The sequence below is a fragment of the Trachemys scripta genome, chromosome 3 (genome assembly GCF_013100865.1).
Source record: "Trachemys scripta elegans isolate TJP31775 chromosome 3, CAS_Tse_1.0, whole genome shotgun sequence".
Taxonomy (NCBI): Eukaryota; Metazoa; Chordata; order Testudines; family Emydidae; genus Trachemys; species Trachemys scripta.
In genome coordinates, this window is record NC_048300.1 from 86602952 (window position 1) to 86625977 (window position 23026).

At 43.3% G+C, this 23026-nt stretch overlaps 1 protein-coding gene across 8 annotated transcripts in view; it reads right to left on the bottom strand.

Moving 5' to 3' along the window:
- The window catches only part of MAP3K4 (mitogen-activated protein kinase kinase kinase 4), a 145440-nt gene that overhangs the window by 37612 nt on the left and 84802 nt on the right, over positions 1-23026 (bottom strand). For all 8 annotated transcript variants that reach the window (XR_004645080.1, XR_004645079.1, XM_034765276.1 and 5 more), the window contains exons 8-14: positions 22802-22901; positions 22616-22699; positions 19792-20058; positions 11216-11365; positions 9885-10046; positions 8586-8719; positions 1618-1696 (exon numbers count right to left, since the gene is read on the bottom strand). Coding sequence is in view for 6 of the 8 variants with exons in the window: in XM_034765276.1 (XP_034621167.1) it covers positions 1618-1696; positions 8586-8719; positions 9885-10046; positions 11216-11365; positions 19792-20058; positions 22616-22699; positions 22802-22901 (976 nt within the window). In the remaining 2 variants the exon portion in view is untranslated. The remainder of the gene's footprint in view (positions 1-1617; positions 1697-8585; positions 8720-9884; positions 10047-11215; positions 11366-19791; positions 20059-22615; positions 22700-22801; positions 22902-23026) is intronic.

Below are 23026 nucleotides of genomic sequence, written 5' to 3' on the forward strand. Positions count from 1 at the left end.
CACTTTTTGCAAAAGTGCCAAATTATCTTTCAACAACCACAAGTGGTCAGAACCTCGAGTTTAGGTTTTATCATATAAATAGCTCCCCACACTATACAATGCTCCTCTTAAGACTAGCTGAGGTGTTGGTTCCATACACATTCACAGGAAAGAATACTATGATTGTAAAGCACCAAAACCACTTTATATTTGTTTTCTCAAAGTCTCTGATCCAAATACAGACACAGCAAGATTCTCCTGAGCTTGAGAACTGAAGAGATCACATCAGAAGGTGCCAGTACAACTAGATTATTTAAAAAAAAACAAAAAAAAAAACCACTTGTACTATCCATCAAACTGTTATAGATACTTTAGAAACTGCAACAAAGTTGGCGAAAAAATAACAGGCTGGGGCTAGTTTTTAAAGCTAGAACTTTACATTTTGTGTGACATATCAGGCACAATGCTCAAGCTTATCAAGATTATATTTAAAGAGAACTGGAATTTTTTAAAAGCACTATGTTTCCCAGCAATACAAACATTGGAAAATAGTCCACTTCAAGATTTTTGTGCTAAAAGCCAGTTTAGTTTTAAAGATAATGTTAAGGGAAAGGATGAATGCTATAGTTTCAGTATTTATTTAATAAGGTTACTGTACCCTAGTATTTCATAACATATCTTTAATTTGTTCATAATGATCTGCTTCCTAATTAACAGTGGCTCAGCTACAGTGTGTTACCACTGGGGATCAATGCTCTTTTGCCTCCTGAAACAGTAGAACTGAAAAATGCTGCAGAGATAATGATGTAGTGACTGTGGGACAGGCTTCTGGTCACATTACTTTTAGTAACCTGTCCTTTTCTTTAAATAAATGCAGACACACTACTTGAGAGACAAAAAATTAACTGGGGGAAATATCTGTCAAAATTCCAAAGGAAAGCTGATTCTAAATAAAAGTGAACACAATCAATCGCCATCAATATTATTCTCTGTGTTCTGTTACTTTTGTGGGGGCTGTACTTTCACTTCCACTGCAGAGCTATAACATACCACATTACAGAACTAAAGCTTCCAGGATTGTTTCATAGAAACAAAACAACCCCTGCCCCCCACAACCAAACACAAACTATGCTCTACCATATAATTTAACAGTAACAAGGCAAGATTCAAATTTTAAATCTTGTATGTTAGTATGATTTAGCTCTAAAGAAATACAGTTAGACTGCAATGTTTTGTGTTTGCTCCATATATGAACTAGGGTTAAGGATACATTTCAGAGCATCCAATAGAAAGCAATATTAGGTTGAGTGTAAATTAATAGCTCATCAGCAAACTGCTGCCAAGTATCCCAGGTTGTGAATGTAGTTACTATACAAAGGCTTCAGTACTGCAGAAACCTGACATGACAATTTCATTTTTTTTGGTATATTGATGTCATTAGCATGCACTATTCAGAATTTTGCAAGCTAAATCAGAGTAACCAGCATTTAGATTTATATAGAACAGTCTCAGAACAATAATTAATCAGATTTAAGAGCACAGAAAACATCCCTGATAACAGACAGATAATAGATTTTATTGACTGAAAATGAACTGAAAGTAGGTTGGGCTGCAATGTGAGAACAATTAATTCCATACCAAGAAATCCTCTTCAGGCAGAGCTGAAATAAAGGCTGGCTCAATGGCTTGAAGAAAATCAAAACCTTGTGTTGCCCACCTGTCAAGCAGAAGAGAATTGTTCATTAGCCAAAAACAATTACATAACTGTCACATGAGTTCTAGTGACTTATCTTAATATACATGGTTATGGGTATGTCTACACTGCAAAAAAAGACCGTTGGCAGCAAGTCTCAGAACCCAGATCAACTGATGTGGCCTTGCAGGACTCTCACTACAGGACAGCAGCACAGATGTTCGGATTCGGGCTGGAGCCCAGGATCTCAAACCCTGCAGGGCAGGGGTGTATCTCAGATCACAGGCTCTTGCCCAAGCACAAATGTCTACGCTGCTATTTTGATCCCAGAGCGCAAGTCAAAGTCAACAGACCCAGGCTCTGTGGCTCACTGTTGCGGGATTGTCTGTTTATTTTTGCAGTGCAGACATACCCAATGACTGCTGTTTACTTGCATATATTAACAAGAGTTCTGTATAACAGTTCGGATTTATGTACAGAGTGAAGTATCTGGCTTTTGCAAGGGGTTAATCTTTAGCCAGGTGATAAATGGACATGAAATTCTGAGTTCTAGACTTTTAATATGGATGTCACCAAATAAAGATAGTAGGCTACCTTCTTCAGGCCTGGTTATACACCTCAGCCCACTAATGTTTTAGGAAATACATATAAATTCCCCAAAATATGTTTTAAAGTGTCCAGCCCACAACATAAGATCTTGGCAACTACTTTAATAAGGAGTCACTAACAACAACTTTCTGGGCAAAATCAAAGACATGGTACTAGCACGTAGAGTTAAGCAGAATCTGACCAGTATTAATATTATATACCTATTCCGATTGGGTTTCAGCTCAGATTGAAGCACTAAGGAGTGCAGTTGTCACTTGTGGATGATCTCTTTCTAGCCGTAAACTGCATGAGACATTCATTCTGAAGTGACTGAATCCTATAGAGGTTTTTGACATCAACCATCACAAAATACTGCTGTACCATCTATGGAAGCCAAGTGAGGGTGCAGAGTTATGCTAGGTCGGCTTTGCCAATTCACCTGATCAATCTGGGAGTGGGGTGATGGGTAGCTTGTCTTCCTCCTCAAGAGCTTTGAGGTGTGGTGTTCTACATGGTTCAATCTCGTCACCCCTCTTACTGAACATTTTGTAAGAGCATATGGGGAGATTGAGACACATCATGGGCAATGCTGCCAACAATATGCTGAAAACACCCAACCCTAAATCTTTCACACTCAGAGCAGACAAACCTGCTGCTTAACAATCCAAATATCTGCATAAAACTGGAATATGGATGAAAGAAAGCTGGCTTAAGCTAAATCTGGGAAGGAGGTGAAGTTGGCAGGAAGAAAAGAGCACTTTGAGTAGCTACAGGAAAAAATGGTTACTTGTTCTGTAACGGTTATTCTTTGAGATGTGTTGCACACATACATTTTACTTCAGAGGTGTGCGTGTCCAGTGCACCAGTCAGATTCTTCCCTTGGCGGTATCTGTCAGGGCAGCACATGCAAACTCTTCTGCCTCATATTGCTGCCCAGTGGTATAAAGGGCAGGGCTGGACAGATGTGTGTAACACATCTCAAAGAACAACAATTACAGAACAGGTAAGTAACCATTTTTTTCCTTCTTCGAGTCATTGCACATGTCCATGCCACTTCAGATAACTCACAAGAAGTTCAATCTGGAGGTGGGTTTCAGAGTTTACCTGAACAGTGACTGACAGACTACTCAAGAAATCCAGGATGAGATTTTCTGGAGCAAGACTGGAAGGCCTTTCATCCTCTCTGCAACCGTCACAAACATCTGGGAGGAAGACCTAAATGACCTAATTCTGTCCAAGTAAAACACTAACACCCTTCTAACTTCCAGGTACGGAGTCTTTTTTCATCCTTAGGAGAATGGGGCTTAGGAAAGTTGGTAAGGATACTGCTTGATTGAGGTGGAATTCTGATACTACTTAAGTCAAAATTTTTGGATGCAGACATAAGTTTGCTTTGTTCTTATAGAAGATTGTGTAGGGAGGGTCAGCTACCAATGTTCATAATTCTGCCACTCTTCGTGTCAAAAATGCAAATTTCATATATAGCCAGAGTAACGAGCAGGTAAAACATCGGTTAAAAGGGCGGACCCATCAACCTTCTTAGCATGAGATTCAAGTCCCAGGGAGAGACAGGAACTGCAATCTGGGCATAAAACTTGTCCAGACCTGGCCTGAGAGACCATTTGTGATCTTTGCTGAAAGATCTGCTCAGGCAATCTGCCAAACTGTTGTGAACCCTAAGAAGATGGGGTGCTTTGAGGTGAATTACATTGATGATACAAAACTCCCAAACCTGTAATGCTTCATGACAGAGACTGTCTGACCTGGCCCCTTCCTGTCTGTTCACTGAACACTGTTGCAGTGTTGTTCCTTTGATGTTAAGGAGAAAAGTCCAAAAAGCCAGATGATTAGCCCTCAACTCTTGCATGTTTGTGAAAAGCTAAATGCTGTTGTGACCACAGATGCTGAGTGCCTAGGTGTGCTCCCCACCCTAAAAAAGAAGCATTTGTAACCAGAATCAGTGTGGGTACAAGAGGGGCAAAGAAAATTCCCATACACACATTGGGTTGCATCCATTCATCAGTCCAAGAATACTAGCACATCTGCAGGCACACAAATCAACACATCCAATGGATTATGAGGCAGGTAGTACACTGACTTTAACCAGGCTTGCAACCTTCTGAGACAAAGTTTGGCATGAGAGAGCATGTATATGCATCAGGCGACATTTCCAGAAGTCTGAGGCAGCTCCTTTCAGCTGTGGCTGGATGGATTTTCAGATCTGTGGAAATCGTTAACATTGCCTGGAATCTGGCTTGAGCTGGAAAGCCCTGACTACTGTAGAAACCAAGAGTGCCCCTATAAACACTGTCCTCTGAATTGAAGACTGACTAGCCCTTGTTGATCAACAGACCTCAAAACGCTGAGTTCTGCATACTGAATTCCACCTGGTTCTTGGACTGAAACTGTACCAGCCAATCATCAAGGTAGGAAAATACTTGCACTTCTGCTTTTCTTAGGAATGCAGCCACCACTACCATGCATTTTGTAAATATTCACAGGACCACAGAGAGGCTGAAGTGCAGGACTGTAAACTGACAATGGGTATTGTTGACCAGAAATCTTAGGAATAGTCTGTGGCTTTGATCAATAGCCGCATGGAAATGTGTGTCCAAGTCCATGGCAGTGTACCAGTTGCCAGGATCAAGGGAGGGGATAATGGAAGCTGGGGTGGCAATGTGAAGCCTTATTTTTCTTAGGTATTTGTTCAGATTTCACAAGTCTTAGATAGGTCTGTGATCTCCTTTTGCTTTGAGATCAGGAAGTAAATTGAATAAAACCCTTTTCCTCCATGGCTCCCAAATGGAGGAGAGACTGGACCTCTCAGAGGAGGTCTCTGAAGAGGGACAGGGAAGGACTGAAAATCTGAAGGGTGTATCCCTGTTCCACTGTGCTTAGAACCCACTGGTCTGTGGTAATATAGACCCAAAGCACACTGATAAGCTGTTGGATAAGCTGTTGGAAAAAGCAGGGGTAGGAGAAAGTAGCCCAAGACACACTGATATTTTGCCCTCAACAAGGTAGTCAAACACATTGTTTGGTCTTTCTGGGTTCTCTAGAAGGACGGGACGAAGACAAAGTGAGGAAGTGGAGGTCTCATCCTGTAGCTTTTCCCCTTTGTTCCTGGAGTGGTCAAGCTTGTGTAGGCAGGAAAGGTGGGTATTGCTGGTTCGACTGAGAGAGAAATTGGTTCTTTATAGGGAATAGAGTGTAAATCCCCAATGATTTCAATGTAGTCCTGGAGTCTTTGAGACTGTGAAGCTTCTCCTCAGTCTGCTGCGAGAATATGGTGGGACCCTCACAAAGAAGATCCTGTATAGTCTGTTGGACCTCCTGTGGAAGACCAGAGGATTGATGCCATGAACACCTGAGCATCATTATTGCAGATGCAATAGTTCTGGTTGCCAAATCTGCCCCATCTTACGTGGTTTGGCGAGAAGTCCTAGCTAGGAGTTTACACTCATCCAAGACAGCCAGGAAATCTTATCTAGCATCCTCGGTTTACTTGTCCATGAGAACATTATCCCAGAAATAGTAATCATAACTTGCCAGCAAGACTTGCTCTTTAGAGATACGAAACTGCAGGCCAACAAAGAAATAAATCTTTCTACTGAAAAAGTTGAGCCTTTTTGCTTCTTTATCCTTTGGGGTAGAAGATGGCCATCCCTGACACACTCTTTCATTTACTTACAAGACAACCAAAGAACCTGGTGAGAGATGAGTGTAGAAATGTTCAGAGCCGTGAGAAGGGACATAATACCATCATTCAGTTCTCTTGACTGTCAGTGACAGAGAGAGGGTGTTTGCCATAGCAATCTTGTAGATTCTAGTATGGCTTCATTTATAGGTAGAGGAAGACAGGAAGGCTCTGCTGACCCCAGTACGTCCACCAGTCTATTGGAACTCTGTTGCACTACCTCAGCCCAGCTATCTAGAGAGGAAGCAACTCTCTTTAGGAGCTCTTAGTAGGCCCTGCAGTCATCCTGAAGAATGGAGGACAATCCAGACAACACCACCTCATCAGATGAAGAAGAGGACAAGTGTAAAGAAGGTTCAGCTGTTCTCCTGTACCTCCCCAGGTGTAAGTTGTGGCATGGAAGGTTGTTCCTCAGTACTGGCGTGGATACCAGGGTAACTTCCTGAGACGCCTCATGTGAGCCATCCCATCATTTGCTCAGAGATCTGGAGAGCAGAGGAACTGCGGATGATCTTTTGGTGGTGGAGAAATCCCATGGGTTCCAATACAGCCATGGTAGGGTATTGGAGCCTAACCTCTATCAGCTAAAGGATCCATGTCCCTGGACCACTGCGGCACCTGTCAGATACCAGGGGCACAATCCTCTCGATGAAGGTGAATGACACCTTCTATTCCAAGAGTGAGGGGCACAGGAGCCGACAGCAGACTCTGAAGAAGAACCCGAGTCACCCGACTAGGGAGACGTGGTATTAGGCAGTGCTGAAGACTGGTGTGTATCCAAAGATGTTGGTACCAGGGACAGCATACTTGGCTTGCCTCTAGATGGCACCAGGCAAGGCGGCACTGGACTGTCTAAAGTCAGCTACGCCGGTACCGAGGGTTGGACCTTACTAGCAGGTAACTCCAACAAAGACTGAAGATATATCAGTACTGGATGACTTGTCTCCTGTACTGCTGGAGCACCCAGTACCAAGAGGCATAGCAGATCTCATGCCACAGCATAAGCCTTCAGTGTTGTCATTACCACGAGGTTCCCACCGAGGCTGTTGCGTTGAAGGGGTGATACCACTGTAGGAGTCAGTCTCAACAGCACTGGTGATGGAGTCAACAACCCTGGACAAGACGAAGTCGGTAGTGGGACCTGTCAATCATGGGAGGACTCTCTACCTTACTGTCCAGCTTGCTTGCTGGCAGACGGTACCAAAGACCTCGATTTTGTGGAGGAACCGGGCATACTTTTGAGGCATGTTTTTTATGCTCCTTCCTGGGCATCGGGGAAGGGGAACAGTCCCAAGATTATGCTATGTCTGGAGGAGCACTTCCAATGGAAGAAGTGCACCTATCCTAAGGGGGAAGGTTCAGATGATGGATGCAAGGTAGACTCCATGAAAAGGTTACACAGTCTCACCTCCCTATCCTTTCTAGTCCAGGATTTGAAGTCCCTGAAGATCTGACAACGGTCCCTGATGTGATCATCCCTGAGGCACTTTAGACTCCTGGAATGAGGGTCACTCACCAGCATAAATTTATTGCAGCTGGTGTAAGACTTAAAGTCGAGAGTCTGAGGTATGCCCTTGTACTGGGAGTTAGTGTGTTGATTCCCAAATGTTCTATTCAAATTAAGTAAAATAACAAATAAAATTTACTTTAAATATTTAGCTAACTATAGATGAGTACACTAATTATATACAAAAGAACAAATTCCCTGATGGGGAAAACACTTGCAAAACAAGTCAACACACTCAGACTACCAACATGGGCAGTAAGAAGGAACTGAGAGGGCGCAAGGGTGGTACAAATGGCAGAGGGGTGGCATAAAGGGAAATACATCACACAGCAGTACAAAGCCACAAAGGGCGCACGCATGCGTGTGCCGCCCTGACAGGTGCCATTAAGGGAAAAATCTCCAACTTTGGTACACTGGGCATGCACACACCTGAAGTGGAATGGACATGTGAAATCGCTCGAAGAACTATGACCACACCCTCATTCAAAGACACCTGTCATCCAATGCTCAAAATAGCATGTAGTCCCAAGGTCTTGGTAGATTTCTTGTTGTTCCTGAATATCAAACAATGGCAAAATGCTTTCTATCATTTTAATCTAGTTAGAAGACTGCCCAACCTTTCCTGTTAGAAGAAGACCTAGTCACTTGTGAGCCACACTTTTGTCACTTTCAGGTGGATTAATACAAAGAACTCTTACTGGAGGAAAAAGTAATCCGATGCTGCACACACAGTAATTCACCACGCAACACCACCACTTTTCTAAACAGGACACCCCGAAGAATGCATGTTGCACTAATGCTCTGCCATCTTTACTGATTCCGGACCAAACAGTAATTTTTCATCAAGGTGTCGGCCCTTAATTTGAAAGCTTTGAATGGTTTGGGCCCTAGTTATCTCAGGTATCTCTTCTCTCCCTCTTCTGTGACAGCTAACACTCAGGGGAAGGAGTCTGGAAAGAAAAACTCATTAAGCAGTTTGGGTAGTGCTTTGTACTTTTACTATGGAAAATTTCACGATGGGACGTAGCCATTATTCATTGATCAATGCAGAAATATCCCGCATAATATTTAAGAAAAGAGCAACACATCATATTGTGATACGGTGCCCAGTTAGCCATTACCTGGGTCTAGTGCCTCGACCACTCTCGCATTTTGTTAGTACATAATTCATCCATTTTCTGGCAAAGTTGATATACTTATCTCCAATTTTCTGCCTGAATTCTCCAGACATCAGGCGAACAACTTCTTTATGGTACTATAATATATTAAAAATTATCCTTCAAGTATTAAAATTAAAATAAAACCATTATATATAATATCTACTGAAATATCTGCTCACTAATAAAACATTACAAGAAAGCACGATCACATCTCACACTCATATAATTAATTCTATCCATACAATTTGCATGATTATTTATTTAACAATGTCTTTGAGGGAAAGCCCCAAATACAACACATTTAGTGCAAAAGTACCAAGACAAAATGGTAGCATTTCAGCCATATGGCATACTATGTGTGTGCATGCACTACTTTTAAACAATATGCATACCTAGTAAGAATTATATTGTCTAGACAGGAACAATACGCAGCTCTGCTATCATACAGATCAAGTCTCAAACTAGCATTGAGTAATACTCATACCTTACAGGCAAATTTAATTTAAGTAGTACATGGAAAGAATAAAGTATTTGGATATGTAGTAGATATGTGCACTAAAAGATTCAATAGAAACAGTCTGTTTTAGAAGACCATTCTTACAAGGACTGTGTACATAGTGAAGTGTGTACTGTCTCAAAGGTGTATCTATAAAGGGTTCAAAGGAATCAAACAAGTGAAGATGTATCAGAAGTGGCCTGAAGCTGACATTTCCTGGTTGGCACACTAAGGCAGGCATTGATGAGCTGCATCCACTGACAAAGGGCTTAAAGAGAACCTTAGAATAAGGGCTCAACATTTAAAAATTAAAATATTTTGCATTTACATAGTAGCTTGTATGGGCCTAGAAAGAAAAAATGAGGCAGAGAAAGATCAAGTGACACAGCTCACATCAGAATATTTCTAACCTCCTGTAAAAATCTGTCAACAGACAAAGCCTGAAAAGACTAAACTTTAAATTCAGACTGCCAACTAGGAATGCCTTGCCAAAATAAGAGTTTTAATGAGTTTGAGAGTTTGGCAGATTCAACAGATCTGCTCTCTCTCTTATGTAGTCTAAAGTTTTAATTTTCACACCATGAAAAGATTTGCACAGCACCACAATATACTCTTATAAGAATTAACAGAATTCACTCAAAAGCATAATTCACTAATTTTTGTAAGTGAAAGAGTTGAATTTTATCAGTCCCCCCCCCCCCCAAAAAAAATATGCTAAAAACATTATTTTACCACAAAAAATGCATTCCCTTTTGCTCACTTACCTCAAACCCAAAATTGTAACTCTGAATCATGGCTTCTCGGTAGTATTGCTGCAAAGTGGCGGATTCAGACTCATCAACCTCAGCATCAAATTCAGAAGTGAACATGCGATCAACTCTATCAATGGCACAGCTTATCTTATTGCATAGCTGTAATGCATCGCTCTAAAGAACAAAAAAAAGTCAGCTTCAGTTGAAGAGACACGCTGAATTAATATTATTTGTAGAACAGTAGTGCCAAAATCCCAAAGCAGTTGGGGTCCCGTTATGCTAAGCATTGTAAGGAGACACAGTCAAAGAGTGGATAAAACAAATGCCTGGGTGAAGATGAAGGCACAGTAATAAGAGGATGATTTTATAAGAGAGTACACCCATAGATGTTTTAAGACAACCATGAATTACAATTATGTGACTTAGCAGGTGATGCACTTTATTCATATAGTCAATAATTCCAAAAAACTCATGCAGATTTATACAAACCAAACCAGTTGCTTAAAATACTGTTTCTTGGCTACAGTGCTATTTTATCAAATTCTGACCAAAATCTATAGTTTTCTGGGAAATAAATAAATAAGTGGCTAATTAATAAATGCCACATTCTCAGAAACTACATTTCACAGTAAGAGCTGGCTGAGTTAGAAAAAACACTACTGTTACTATCTATATAAAACATAACACAGAGTCAAATTCTATCTGTGGGTGTGTGGGCACGGGTGCCACTGACTTCAGTGGGAAATCTGGGGATAGCCATGACACCTTCAATTAGTAAATCCTAGTTTCTGGTGGTTCTGTGGTTTTGTAGGCCTACCCACTTTCATGTCACATAAAAACATTTTAATGTTTGCTGTTCACAGTTTTGAAAATTCTCCTTATTTTTCATCATCTATAAAGTTATATTATATATAATAAATGAAGTTTGGTTTTTCTGACATTTTGAACACAGGAAGTTTGCAAGAACTAGAGAATCTACTTCATTTCAACTCTGTGACCCCTTTATATGAAACTTTTTGTTTTGCCTTGGTTCATGTGTCTATTGTAGTACAGACTGGCTTCCTATTTTTTGTGTGTAGATTCCATGACTTGTACATGCACACAATATTGCTCAAAAGTTGCATTCACAAGTGATTTGTGTGAGTGCAATGGAGACTGGACAGAAAACATGACCTACAACAACTTGTACAAAGTACAAATCCAGAGTACTGGTTTATCATCACTGGAGTCAAATCACGTCAACAGCTTTTGAGCCATTTGTGTTTTAATTTATACCAGTGAATGAGATTCAAATGATAAAACAATAAACGACCCTCCTAGAAATAAATTAGAAGGCTGCTTACCTTTAGCTGCTGCAATGCTTTGGCAATGAGTGGCTGGCTGGATGTCTGTTCATAATGTAAAGATACGAGCCCTTCAATAGACTGTTGGAAAGCTTTTCTCTGACTCACAAGATGGGCAGAGTGCATGACTACAAAGAGGAGGTTGTCAACCTAGGAATACAAGATTAAACATACTGCCAAAGATGATACTGTCAAGTTCTTACAGCTGCAATAGGCTCTGGTAGCCATTTTTATGAAAAGGCTGTCTCATAATGGCAATTTTACTATTCCCAAATGTTTTCTGGAACCCAAATTATTATAAATCTTATTCTTTGATACTATAAGGATACAACATTTACACAAGGAGTTCTTCCTTGGCAATTCTGCTTTGACTAGTAGTATGTTTCCTGAATCATTTTTATAAGCATAAAATACATAAATTAAGATGGGTAGGGTTTTAACACCACATCACTGGGTTGTAAGGGAGACATAAAAGGTTTCATTTCCTGAAGGGGAGCTCAGATTTCAGAAGTTTGGGGAAAACTATGCCAAGGAATTCTCAAACCAACCAGTTACACTTGGAAAGTTAGCCTGTTAGCAAAATAACTACACTTTCACCCAAAATAGGTGATAAATGCCGGGAATAAGCACGCTTCATCCATGCTACAGTAGAGGCTTTAGCAACATGAACAAACATTTTCTAAGCAGGAAAAAAGACAGTTACCTTTTTGTAACTGTTGTTCATGTCCATTCCATTGTAGGTGTGTGCTCACCACATGCACCAGTGCCGGAAGTTTTTCCCTCAGTGGTATCAGTAGGTGACTGGCTCTGGCGCCCTCTTGAGCGGCGCATGTATGCACGGATATATGGGGCGCCGCCGGTTCCCCCCGCTCTCAGCTCCTTCTTGCTGGAAACTCCGACAGTGGGGAAGGAAGGCAGGTCATGGAATGGACATGAGCATTACATCTCGAAGAACAACAGTTAAAAAAAAAAAAAAAAAAAAAGGTAATTGTCTTTTCTTCTTCTTCAAGTGCTTGCTCATTTCCATTCCATTGTAGGCGACTCCCAAGCAGTACCACCGGAGGTGGGTAGGAGTTCATGGATGTGTCGATTGCAACATAGCTCTGCCGAAGCCATCGTCATCTCTGGCCTGCTGAGTGGTGGCATAATGTGTCGTGAACGTGTGTACTGAAGACCACGTTGCGGCTCTGCAGATGTCCTGGATAGGGTCACACGCCAGGAAGGCAGACGAAGACACCTGAGCCCTAGTTGAGAGAGCCTTCACTATCGGTGGAGGCACAGCCTGCACCAAGTCACAACAAGTACGGATGCAGGCAGTGATCCAATTTGAAATCGTCTGAGAGGACACCGGAAGGCCCTTCATCCTGTCAGCTGCCGAGATAAAGAGCTGGGCCAATACGCAGAAGGGATTGGTGCATTCCAGATAGGACAGCCAGAGTGTGCAGCCACCTCTCCCCATTGGTCGAGTGAGGCTTTGGACAGAACACCGGGGAGGAAGAGATCCTGGTCGATGTAGAAATGAGACACCACTAAGGCAGGAAAGCCAGATGGGGCTGCAGCTGGACCCTGTCTTTGTAGAATACCGTGTACAGTGGCTCCAAAGTAAGGGCTTTGATCTCAGATACACGCCTCGCTGAGGTAATCGCTACAAGGAATGCAACCTTCCACAACAGATGGGAAAGGGAACAAGATGCCATGGGCTCAAAGAGGGAACCTCTGAGCCTGGAAAGGAATAGGTTGAGGTCCCATTCGGAAACCGGGTTCTGGATCGGCGGAAAGAGCCATTCAAGGCCCTTCAGGAACCTGATCGACATCTCATGCGAGAATACCGATTTACCCTGGATGCAAGGATGGAAGGCTGATATGGCTGCTAGGTGCACTTTGATCGACAAGAAGGCAAGGCCCTGGTGCTTTAAGTGAAGCAGGTAACCCAGGATTGATTGCAAAGACAACTGGGTTGGGGAGATGATGTGCTCCGACGCCCAGCAGGAGAAACGCTTCCACTTTGCCAGGTAGGTCACTCTGGTGGAAGGCTTTCTGCTTTCCAGGAGAATCTGCTATACCTGACTAGAGCAGGCCTGTTCCTCCGGACTCAGCATCCAAGCTGTGAGGTGGAGAGAGGTAAGATTAGGGTGCAGGAGCCGACCATGATCCTGCAAGAGTAGGTCATGGCGGCTGAGCAGTAGCCATGGAGCTACCCCAGCCAGTTCCATGAGCGTTCAGAACCAATGCTGGCAAGGCCACACTGGGGTGATCATAATGACTCGCGCCTTGTCACTCTTGATTTTTGAGAGGACTTTGCTGATAAGCGGAATTGGCAGGAAGACATACATCAGGTCTCCCGACCATGACAGGAGAAAAGCATTGGAAAGGGAGCTTCTTCCGAGGTCTTGGAAAGAGCAGAACTGATGACACTTTCTGTTCTGTCTAGTGGCGAACAGGTCAACTCCGGACAGCTGTGGAAGGAAGACATCACAAGCTAGTCGGATGGCCATAAGCTTCCTGATATTTATATGTAATGTGAGCTCCGCTCAAGACCATGTCCCTTGAGTCCGCAGCATACTGAGATGCGCTCCCCAACCAAGGTCAGATGCATCCGATAACAGGGAGACCGTGGGTCATGGACTCTCGAACAGCACTCCTTCTAACACCAACTTCGGGTTGGTCCACCACTGCAGAGAGGTAATTACCCTCGGAGGCTCCATGATGACCTTGTCCAGGTGATGCCTGGCTGGGGAGCAGACTGCTGCTAGACACATTCAAAGGGGGTGCAGCCTGAGTCTCGAATGGCAGACAACATACGTGCATGCTGCCACGTGACCCAATAGTCTGAGAAAGACCTGGACTGTGGTGAGCGGATGTGTGCGGACGCTGGCAATTAGATGTGATGTTGCCCTGAACGTGGCCTCTGGTAGAAATGCTCTGGCTCAGGTAGAGTCAAGTACCGCCCCAATAAACTCTATCTGTTGGACTGGGATTAATGTTGATTTTTGTTCGTTTATCAGCAGGCCCAGAGTTCAACAAGTGGCTTGCAGCATATTGACGCTGTGCTGGACCTGGACTGGTCCTTGATGAGCCAGTCATCAAGGCACAGGTAAATCTGGATACCCTGATGCCTGAGGTAGGCCACAACCAGCGACATGTATTTCGTAAACACTCTTGGTGCTGTTGCTAGGCCAAAAGGGAGCACTGCATATTGGCAGTGGACAGTCCCAACTATGAAGCATAGGAACGGTCTGTGACTATGGAATATTGATATGTAAAAGTAAGTGGCTTTCAAATCGAGGGCAGAGTACCAGTCTCCCAGATCCAGGGAAGGAATGATGGAGGCCAGGGAGACCATGCAAAACTTCAACTTCTTGAAATACTTGTTGAGATTCCACAGGTCGAGGATGGGTTGTAGACCCCCTTTGGCCTTTGGGATTAAAAAACAGAGAAAGTAAAACCCTTTGCCCCTTAAATGCAATGGGACTTCCTCCACAGCTCTCACCTGCAGAAAGCCTTGCACCTCCTGAGCGAGCAGATGCCTCTGAAAAGAGTCCCTGAAGAGGGACCGGGAGAGGAGAGAGGGGGCTTGAGGAGGGGATAGAAATAAACTGGAGGGTATATCCCCCGCTACTGTGCTGAGGACCCACTGGTCTGATGTTATAGAGGCCCAGGCAGGGAGGAAGGGGGACAGGTAGTTGGAAAACAACAAGGGAGCAGGATCCAGGACACAGGCTGGAAGGTCATACTTGAGCGCACCCTCAAAATGCCTGCTTACCACCCAGCTGGTTACAGGTAGAGCTCTAGTGAGCAGAGGATGCTGGCTGGTGGCCTTGCTGGCACTTATAGCCCTTTCCCTTCTTACAGAAGGGTTCTGACCAAGACTGGCTCCCAAACCTATGGGTTTGTTGCAGCTTAAACTACTTCCTTGCCGGCCCCAGTGTGTACAGGCTCAGGGTTTGCAAGGTAGCCCTCGAGTCTTATAGGCCGTGCAATTTATTGTCTGTTTGCTTGGAGAACAGTGCCAGGCCATCGAATGGGAGGTCCTGGAGGGACTGTTGAACCTCCATTGAAAGGCCCAACGACTGCAACCAGGACGCCTGCCTCCTCGAAATGGCCGAGGCCATAGTTTGGGCCACAGAGTCTGCCACATCTGAGGCCACTTGGAGGGCTGCCCTGGCCACCACCCTGCCCTTATTGAGGATAGCCAGGAATTCCTTCCTAGGTTCCTCTGGCAGCTAATCAGAATTTGGCCATGGACTGCCAGATGTTAAAATCATAGTGGCCAAGCAAGGCCTGATGGTTAGCCACTCTCAGCTGGAGGCTGGATGTAGAATAAATTTTGCCTCCTGGTTCTTAGGCATCGATCCCGGTTTGCCCTGTCTGTTGTGCTCATTGGCTGCCAACACAACCAGTGAGCTTGGGGCAGGGGTGGTATAAAGATACTCATACCCCTTAGCGGGGACGTAGGATTTTCGCTCTGCCTGCTTGGAGATGTGGGGCAGTGGGGAAGGTGTCTGCCACAGGTCCTTAGTGATTTTCACCACTCCCTCGTGCACTGGCAATGCCACCCTGGCAGGGGCTGCCACTCTCAGTACATCAAACAGGAAGTCCGAGGGGTCTGCCAGCTCCTTGGCTTCCAGCCCCAGGTTTGAGGCGACCCTCTTCAGGAGCTCCTGGTGAGCCTTGGCATCATCCTGGGGAACCGGGTGAGAGGGCCCCACTATCCCTCATCAGGCGAAGACGACGAGGAGGCAGATACAGGTGGGCCTGCCAACTGCACCATTTCTGCCATGGGAGCCTCAGTGGAGGCTGGCTGAAGCTATGGCGCCTGCTCTGACTCCGCATCCAAATCAGGGGGTGTGCAGGAGACGGTTGCCGACCATTTGTTGGATGCCCCCAAGGCTGACCTATGCCCCCGCTATTGTTGGGGAAATTTCCAGGGGTTCCAAAATTGCCAGGGGGCAGGCCACTGGCCCTGAGGCCATGTTGCCACTGGTGGCCCAGCGGGGAATGCTAGTGCCCCCGATGGGTGGCCCTGGCCCGTGGGCAGGATTTCCTCCTTGCTGTCAGAGCACAAGGAGGGGGATACATGCCTGAGGGACCAGGATGGTGCTGAGGCTGCCTGTCTACCCTGATCCCCTCAGCTCTGGCCCCAGACCTCCGCTGAGGTTCTGTATGAGGGCGATGGCTCTGGGTGCCGCAATCCCGGTGACCAGCAGTGGCGTTTGGCGACGGTACCATGGTTATTGATGCCTTACGCTTAGCGAGCGGTGCTGCTCCATAGATTGGGAATGTGAGCGAGTAAACTCATGTGTTGGAGACCATCAACGTGCTCACTGTGAACCATACCGGTGGTACAGTGATCGGGCTCTGGTGTCTTGACCCTCCACAGCGGTGCAGTGAGCTGGGAGAGTGGCTTGGTTGCTCCCAGCACTGGGGTTCTGGAGACTGGTGCCACACCTCTGCGCCAGCCCCCTCACGATTGCTGCCTCGAGCCCGGGGACCGACGCCGGGAACTGGCAGGCAAACCGACCAATGTCTGTGGGCTGATGGCTCTGCTCAGGCAAGTGCTGGCGGGGCACCCCCAGCGGCAAGGATCAGTGCTGCACTGATCAGGACCATTGGAAGGGTCCCAAGGCAGGTTTACCACTAGAGCGGGGCACCTCCATGACCGGCATGGGCTGCCCTAGCAGGGACAGAATGTCCTTCGCAGCCTGAAAGGCCTCTGGTGTGGACGGCACCGCCAGGTGCCAAGTGCCACTGCTGCTCCCTGGGGTAGTGGGAGGGTCTTGGAGTGGGCTCAACCGCTCAGCAGGAGTCGGAGCTCAACCTCCATCTGGAGGGGAAGAGCAGCCCCTCACAGGTCTTTGCTCTCTTCTGGCCTTCTCCTTCCCTTTACGGGATACAAGAGAATGTCCCCTCCTGACCTTTCTTTGCTTTTTAGCCGGTACTGGGGATGGGGATCGGCGCTGGTCTGAGGCCGGTGCCAGCAGCGCACTCCGCCCTGAGGTTGCAGTGCTAGGAGCAAAGTCTGATTTGGTTGGCTCTGAGGCAGGTGTAAGGGCCAACTCCACAAAAAGCGCTTAGAGACTAATGTCCCACTGCTTTTTGGTCCGCACTCTGAAGCTCTTGTCACTAATGTGGGTTTCCCCTAAGCACTTCAAACAGCTTCGATGAGGATCACTGACTGCCATGGGTTTCTTGCAATAGTCACAAGATTTGAAGCCCGGGGACCGGGGCATGCCCCGTCCCTAGGCTAAGTCCTATTCGGGACTAACAACCTAATACTAAGTGTATGCTAAGGGAACTATAAAACTAATAAATTTCTAACAACTATATACAGAAACTTCACAACTAGGCACAGCTGAGAGGAATAAGCTTGCCGAGGCAAGAAGACATTCCAGCACCGTCACTGGCGGGCAGAAGGAACTGAGGTTGGGGGGAGTCAGTGGCGCCCCTTATACCAGTGCATACGCCCGTCGCTCCAGAGCCGGTCCCCTACGGATACCACTGAGGGAAAAACTTCCAGCACCGGTGCATGTGGTGAGCCCACACACCTACAACGGAATGGACATGAGCAAGCACTCAAGGAAGAACTATGTTATACTTGTGAATTCCTAAAATATGCATATATCTTTTAGGAACTAAAATTCAGTGTTTCAGCAAAACCTGCAAAGATATATAAGATAACAGATGATCCCAGAGCAAAGACAAGGTCACAATTCACACTCTGAACCGTTAATGACAAACTTCAAGAACCCAGTTGTAATAATGTATTAATTACAGCAGACAAAGTCCAAATTCATCTACATAGTTACTACTCCAGAATGAGGACTCTCATTCATAATGTATTTCAGTATAAAACAAAAACAATGTTAGATTCTAATTGAAGGGACATTGTCAATTATTTTTAGGATTAAACTTTTTATATTAAAAAGAATTTTTACAAAGCTTAAGATTGAAACAGAAATGTTTTCAGAAATATTGCTTTTAATTTTCAATGAAAATATATAATTTTTAAACATTTCCCTGCAGTTTAGAATATAGAAAGTGTGGAAGATTTAGTAGGTCTTCATATATTACTTTAAATTTTTTTACTTCCTTACTTTTTAAACATAGCCTTTCAAAAAAAAAAAAAATCAATGCTTTTTACATATATATTAGATGGTGGATATAATTTCCAAACCAAATTCTGTATCTTGCGATTTTCTTGAAGAAATAAATAATAACTTTAAAAAAGCCTGATGTTTTAGAATATCTGTCAAAAAAATATTAACAAGGACGTTATCGGAGACTAGATTAGCTATCATAGTGTATACTTATCACTGAGCAGTCTGTAGTACTGACAAACAAGAAGCAATGTCTGTACATTACAAACAGCCGTATACATGGAAGAGGAATTCTAACACTTAACCAGTGCCTCAGCCCAGGAAGTCTGAAGGCAAGCCAAAACTGGTTTAGGAGGTAAAAGAGCCAGGGCATAAGGGAGCTCAATCAGGGTAGGGATGTGAGGAAGTGTAGAGAACACCGGGAGGAAAAAATCTTATTTGGCTCTGGTGATAGGGGTTGTGGGCAGCAGGGGAGGCGAGTCCTGGCTGCATATAGTGGAGCAGAGGGAACGGTGGAAGGGACCCCCGGCTGGCTCAGAGAACGAATGGGAAGATTTCTTCCCGCAGAGCTTAGGAATTCCTATATTTAGCTACTCACAAGTTTCCTATCACTTTAGTATCTGTGCACCTCACAAACATGAATGAATTCCATTTCACATCAACCCAGTGAGATAGTGAACTATTCGTTCAATTTCTACACATGGGGAACTGAGACACTGAGATTAAAGTCAAGACTTTCAAAAATGGTGCCTAAATAAGTGGCCTGAATTTCAAAAATGCTGAGCATCCAATAGCACCAACTGAAGTCTAATTTGAGGCACCCATTTTTTTATTAATATTTTGGAATAAGTGATTTGCCCAGCAGCCGAAGCAATTGGCCTCATGACTTAATGCACCCAAAGCCAACAGCAATGGCCTATCAGTTCATAAGATATGATGGCTTTTTGCTAAAACAAAACACTATCACTCTAACTATACATCTGATACTGAGCAGCTCTATTGTGAATAATTTATTAATTCTTTTGATTTAATAGGGAAGGAATTTTTTTTGGAAATAAAAATGTTGCTTTCAAAAATAGTCTCATGTTCAATTCCTGCAACAACATATATTTAGAGATAAAATCTCAAAGCAAGAACATTTTTAATGTATTGTCCTTGGTTATTATTATACACCTCTACCCCGATATAATGCGACCCGATATAACACGAATTCGGATATAATGCGGTAAAGTAGCGCTCGGGGGGTGGGGGCAGGGCTGTGCACTCCAGTGGATCAAAGCAAGTTCGATATAACACAGTTTCACCCATAACGCGGTAAGATTTTTTTGGCTCCCGAGGACAGCGTTATATTGGGGTAGAGGTGTATTTCCAATACATCTTAGTCACAGAAGGCAGAATGTCTCATATAACATCTATGGTTATTATTCTGGAAGCACTTCACCTCCAAGTAAAAGTAGACATAAAATGGAAAACACGTACCTGCATGCTACTTAAGGTATCAACAGTTTCCACCTGAGGCACTATTTTGACTGGCTGTCCTTCCCATGTGCTCCAGCTGTCATCTAATTCATGGTCTTTATCACTGTGCTTGGTCATCAGTAAGTAGGCCTCATATGCAACCTCCTCTGAATCTTTAGAACAATCCTTTCCTGCAGCTGCATTTAGCAGCTGTAAAATCACAGATTTCTCCCCTGCAAGATTATCTGGGACAAACACATGCAAGTTTTCAAGTCCAGGGATTTGCACCTGCAGAAAGAATAAAATGGCATTCAGTGAGCAAAACTGCACACCACCACTCAGCTTCTCAGTATGTTGCACACACAGCAGAGTCCGCTTAAAATGGTCATTTCAGCTCTAGACATATTTCCCATTTTAAGTATAGAAAATATCGCTAAACTGGTAATATCTCTAGGCATGCAGCCACTCTAGCAATATACCCACTTTTAATCACATCACACCACCTGTGCTGATGACTTGTATGCTAAAAATCAAAGTAACACACTGTAAGTATGGTGATGCCATAGCAACTTAGAATACAGAGCTGCTCCCACACACATCTTCAAATGATTATTTTAGATGTATCGTTTAAAAAGATGTCCCTTCCCAATGTTAAAATCATTATAAGGAACAAAGAAACAAGTCATGGCTGGCATGACATTAAAAATTAATTCCCTTCTGCTTAAACAATGGAACATTTACAAAAAAAAATCAGGGGAGAAGTTCACTCAAATTCTGGAACTATTCATATAACTGTACTTGACAACCCATGACAGAAACACATACTGTCTCAGCATAAAAGGACTGATCAAAACAATGGCTTGTCTTTTTAGTTATTGCTGACACTCAAATTTACAGAGGTTAATTTGTTTTGTATTATTGTGATAGAGTCCCAGGACAGATTTCCATTTCAAGTAAAGTATTATTTAAGGAATATTACATATGGTAAGTAAATTTCTTATTCAAAAAAACAGTGCCACATCTCTTTTTACTAAGTTAGGAATTAGCATGGTCAGAAGTTATGTATAATGGATCTCACATATTAAGGCAATTTGTAGAGAGGAAAGAGCAAAATCTCCAAGGATGATGCTATTCAAGTGCCCAATGAAACTGAATTCTCTCTCCTCTTGTTCATTATAAAACAGATCTTCACAGATAACTACATTTCTGACTACACTATTCAAAAAATAAGACTGCTGCCTCCCTTCCTGGGTACATCTTAATAACTGCTTAATGGCAGAAACAATAAAAACTAGCTATCGTGCATAACCCATTTTTAAAATTACATCACTCAGCCATTTACACATTTTTTTCTTCACAAACACCAGAATTTGTCCGTTTTCTTTTCCCTCTCTTTATCATGATCCCTTCAGTAGTTTTGGGACCTCATAAATGAGGTCTGAAAATCCTTCCTTTAATTTTGCCTGTTTAATGTCTTCTCCTACCCCGTAGGCCTAACATGTCAGTCAGCATTTTTCTAGCTGCAGAAAAGACAAAACTATTCAGAGTCTGTCAGGACCCATCTACACTAGTTTCCTTGTGCAAGGAAACAGTTTCTATAAACAGCTTTTACAAACACAGCTGCACTGGCTGGAATGTAACAAAACATTTAACAAAATTCAAGATGACTACGGTTAGATAACTACTAGTTTTTCAGTTTTCAAAGCTAAGCCCACACTCTTCACCACATCTGCATTCACACAAATCATTTTAAACAACTATGTTTATACCAGTTTCCTGGCACAGAGGAAAACAGTGCAGTAGGGACCCTCAGTATGTTAATGCCTCTCCGTTGGGAGGAGGGGACACTGCAAAGGTGATTTAAGGAACTTTTAATCCCCTAAACCCAACTCCTTAGGCTAAATGTGACCTAGGCTAAACTCAAATACTGCACTCAACGTTTTTAAAATTACGTTTTTTAATTTTACAATTTAAACCAGTTTGATCAGAGGCTGGAAAAAAACTTTAAACTACAAGGTTGTTATTGATACTTTAGAAATAAAAAAGAAACATTTTGTGAAACTAATTAGCATCTGATCTGACTAGACTGCCAACATTAAAAGTCAAATGCATTTTTAGAAAGCCAAGATGATAAATCCTAAAATTCATTTTGGAAAAAAGGTTAAAAGATCTCATTACAGAATAGATGCAATAAAAAACATTTCAAACTAACGACTTTATTCTCCCATCAAAATGTATGTACAACTCTGATAACTAGACTTATGTTCACACATAGGTTAACAGACTACTGTCAAGGAAGAAATTTTATATTATAAGTTTTACACACCAAAGACAAAAGGACACAGTAGGAAACCATATTACCATAGTATCCGAGTACCTCACATGCTTTAGCATATTTATCCTCGCAACCTTTGTGAGGTAGGGAAGTGCTATTAATCACATTTTACAGGTGGGAAACCGAGACACAGAGAGACTACGTAATTTGCCCAATGTCACACAGGAAATCTATGTCGGAGCAGCCAAGTGAACCCAGGTCTCCCGAGACCTAGGCTAGCACCCTTGCCACTGTAGGCAAGTACAAGATATACCAGGAATACAGACTGGAGATTTGGCCCCATCTTGTAGATTATTTGAAAGTTGTTGCAGCTAACACAAATGCTGGTGGTTTTAGAAAAGCTGCACTTTCAAAATAGAAAAAATTAACTCGATTGCCACAGCTCAATTCTAAAAAGTTGATACTACAAATTCAGCAAGAAATAGATGCACTTAAGTCACATACTGCTTTGTTTTGGATACCTTGTTTAGCATTAACCATATAAGTGCCACGTCTTTAAATGGATTTTACCTTCACATACTGTTTTGTTTTCAGGACATTCAGGAACTCTCGCACGGGGGCCGACAATGTGAATTCTGCTGCTATTTCAAGGTCCTAATGACAGTTATAAAAAGAAACTCTTTACTGAATTGAAGTTTTTTAAGTAGAGAAATAAAAAGGAGCATTAGTAAGTTAGATCAAACACCGTTACTTTACCTTCCTCAGCATCTTAGCAAAGCCAAGAGCTTTGGAGGCCCTCTCTCTAGCTTCATGAAAGAGCTCTTTCAGTGCCCGACTGGTCTCTATAACAGACCTCCTGTAATGTTGATTAGAATGAAGTTACTACATTTTAAATACACAATAGTAAGAAGAGACTGAAAAAAATACAAAATAAATGTGCACAAGCAGCAAACTGAAATGAACTTACATCGCTCAGACACA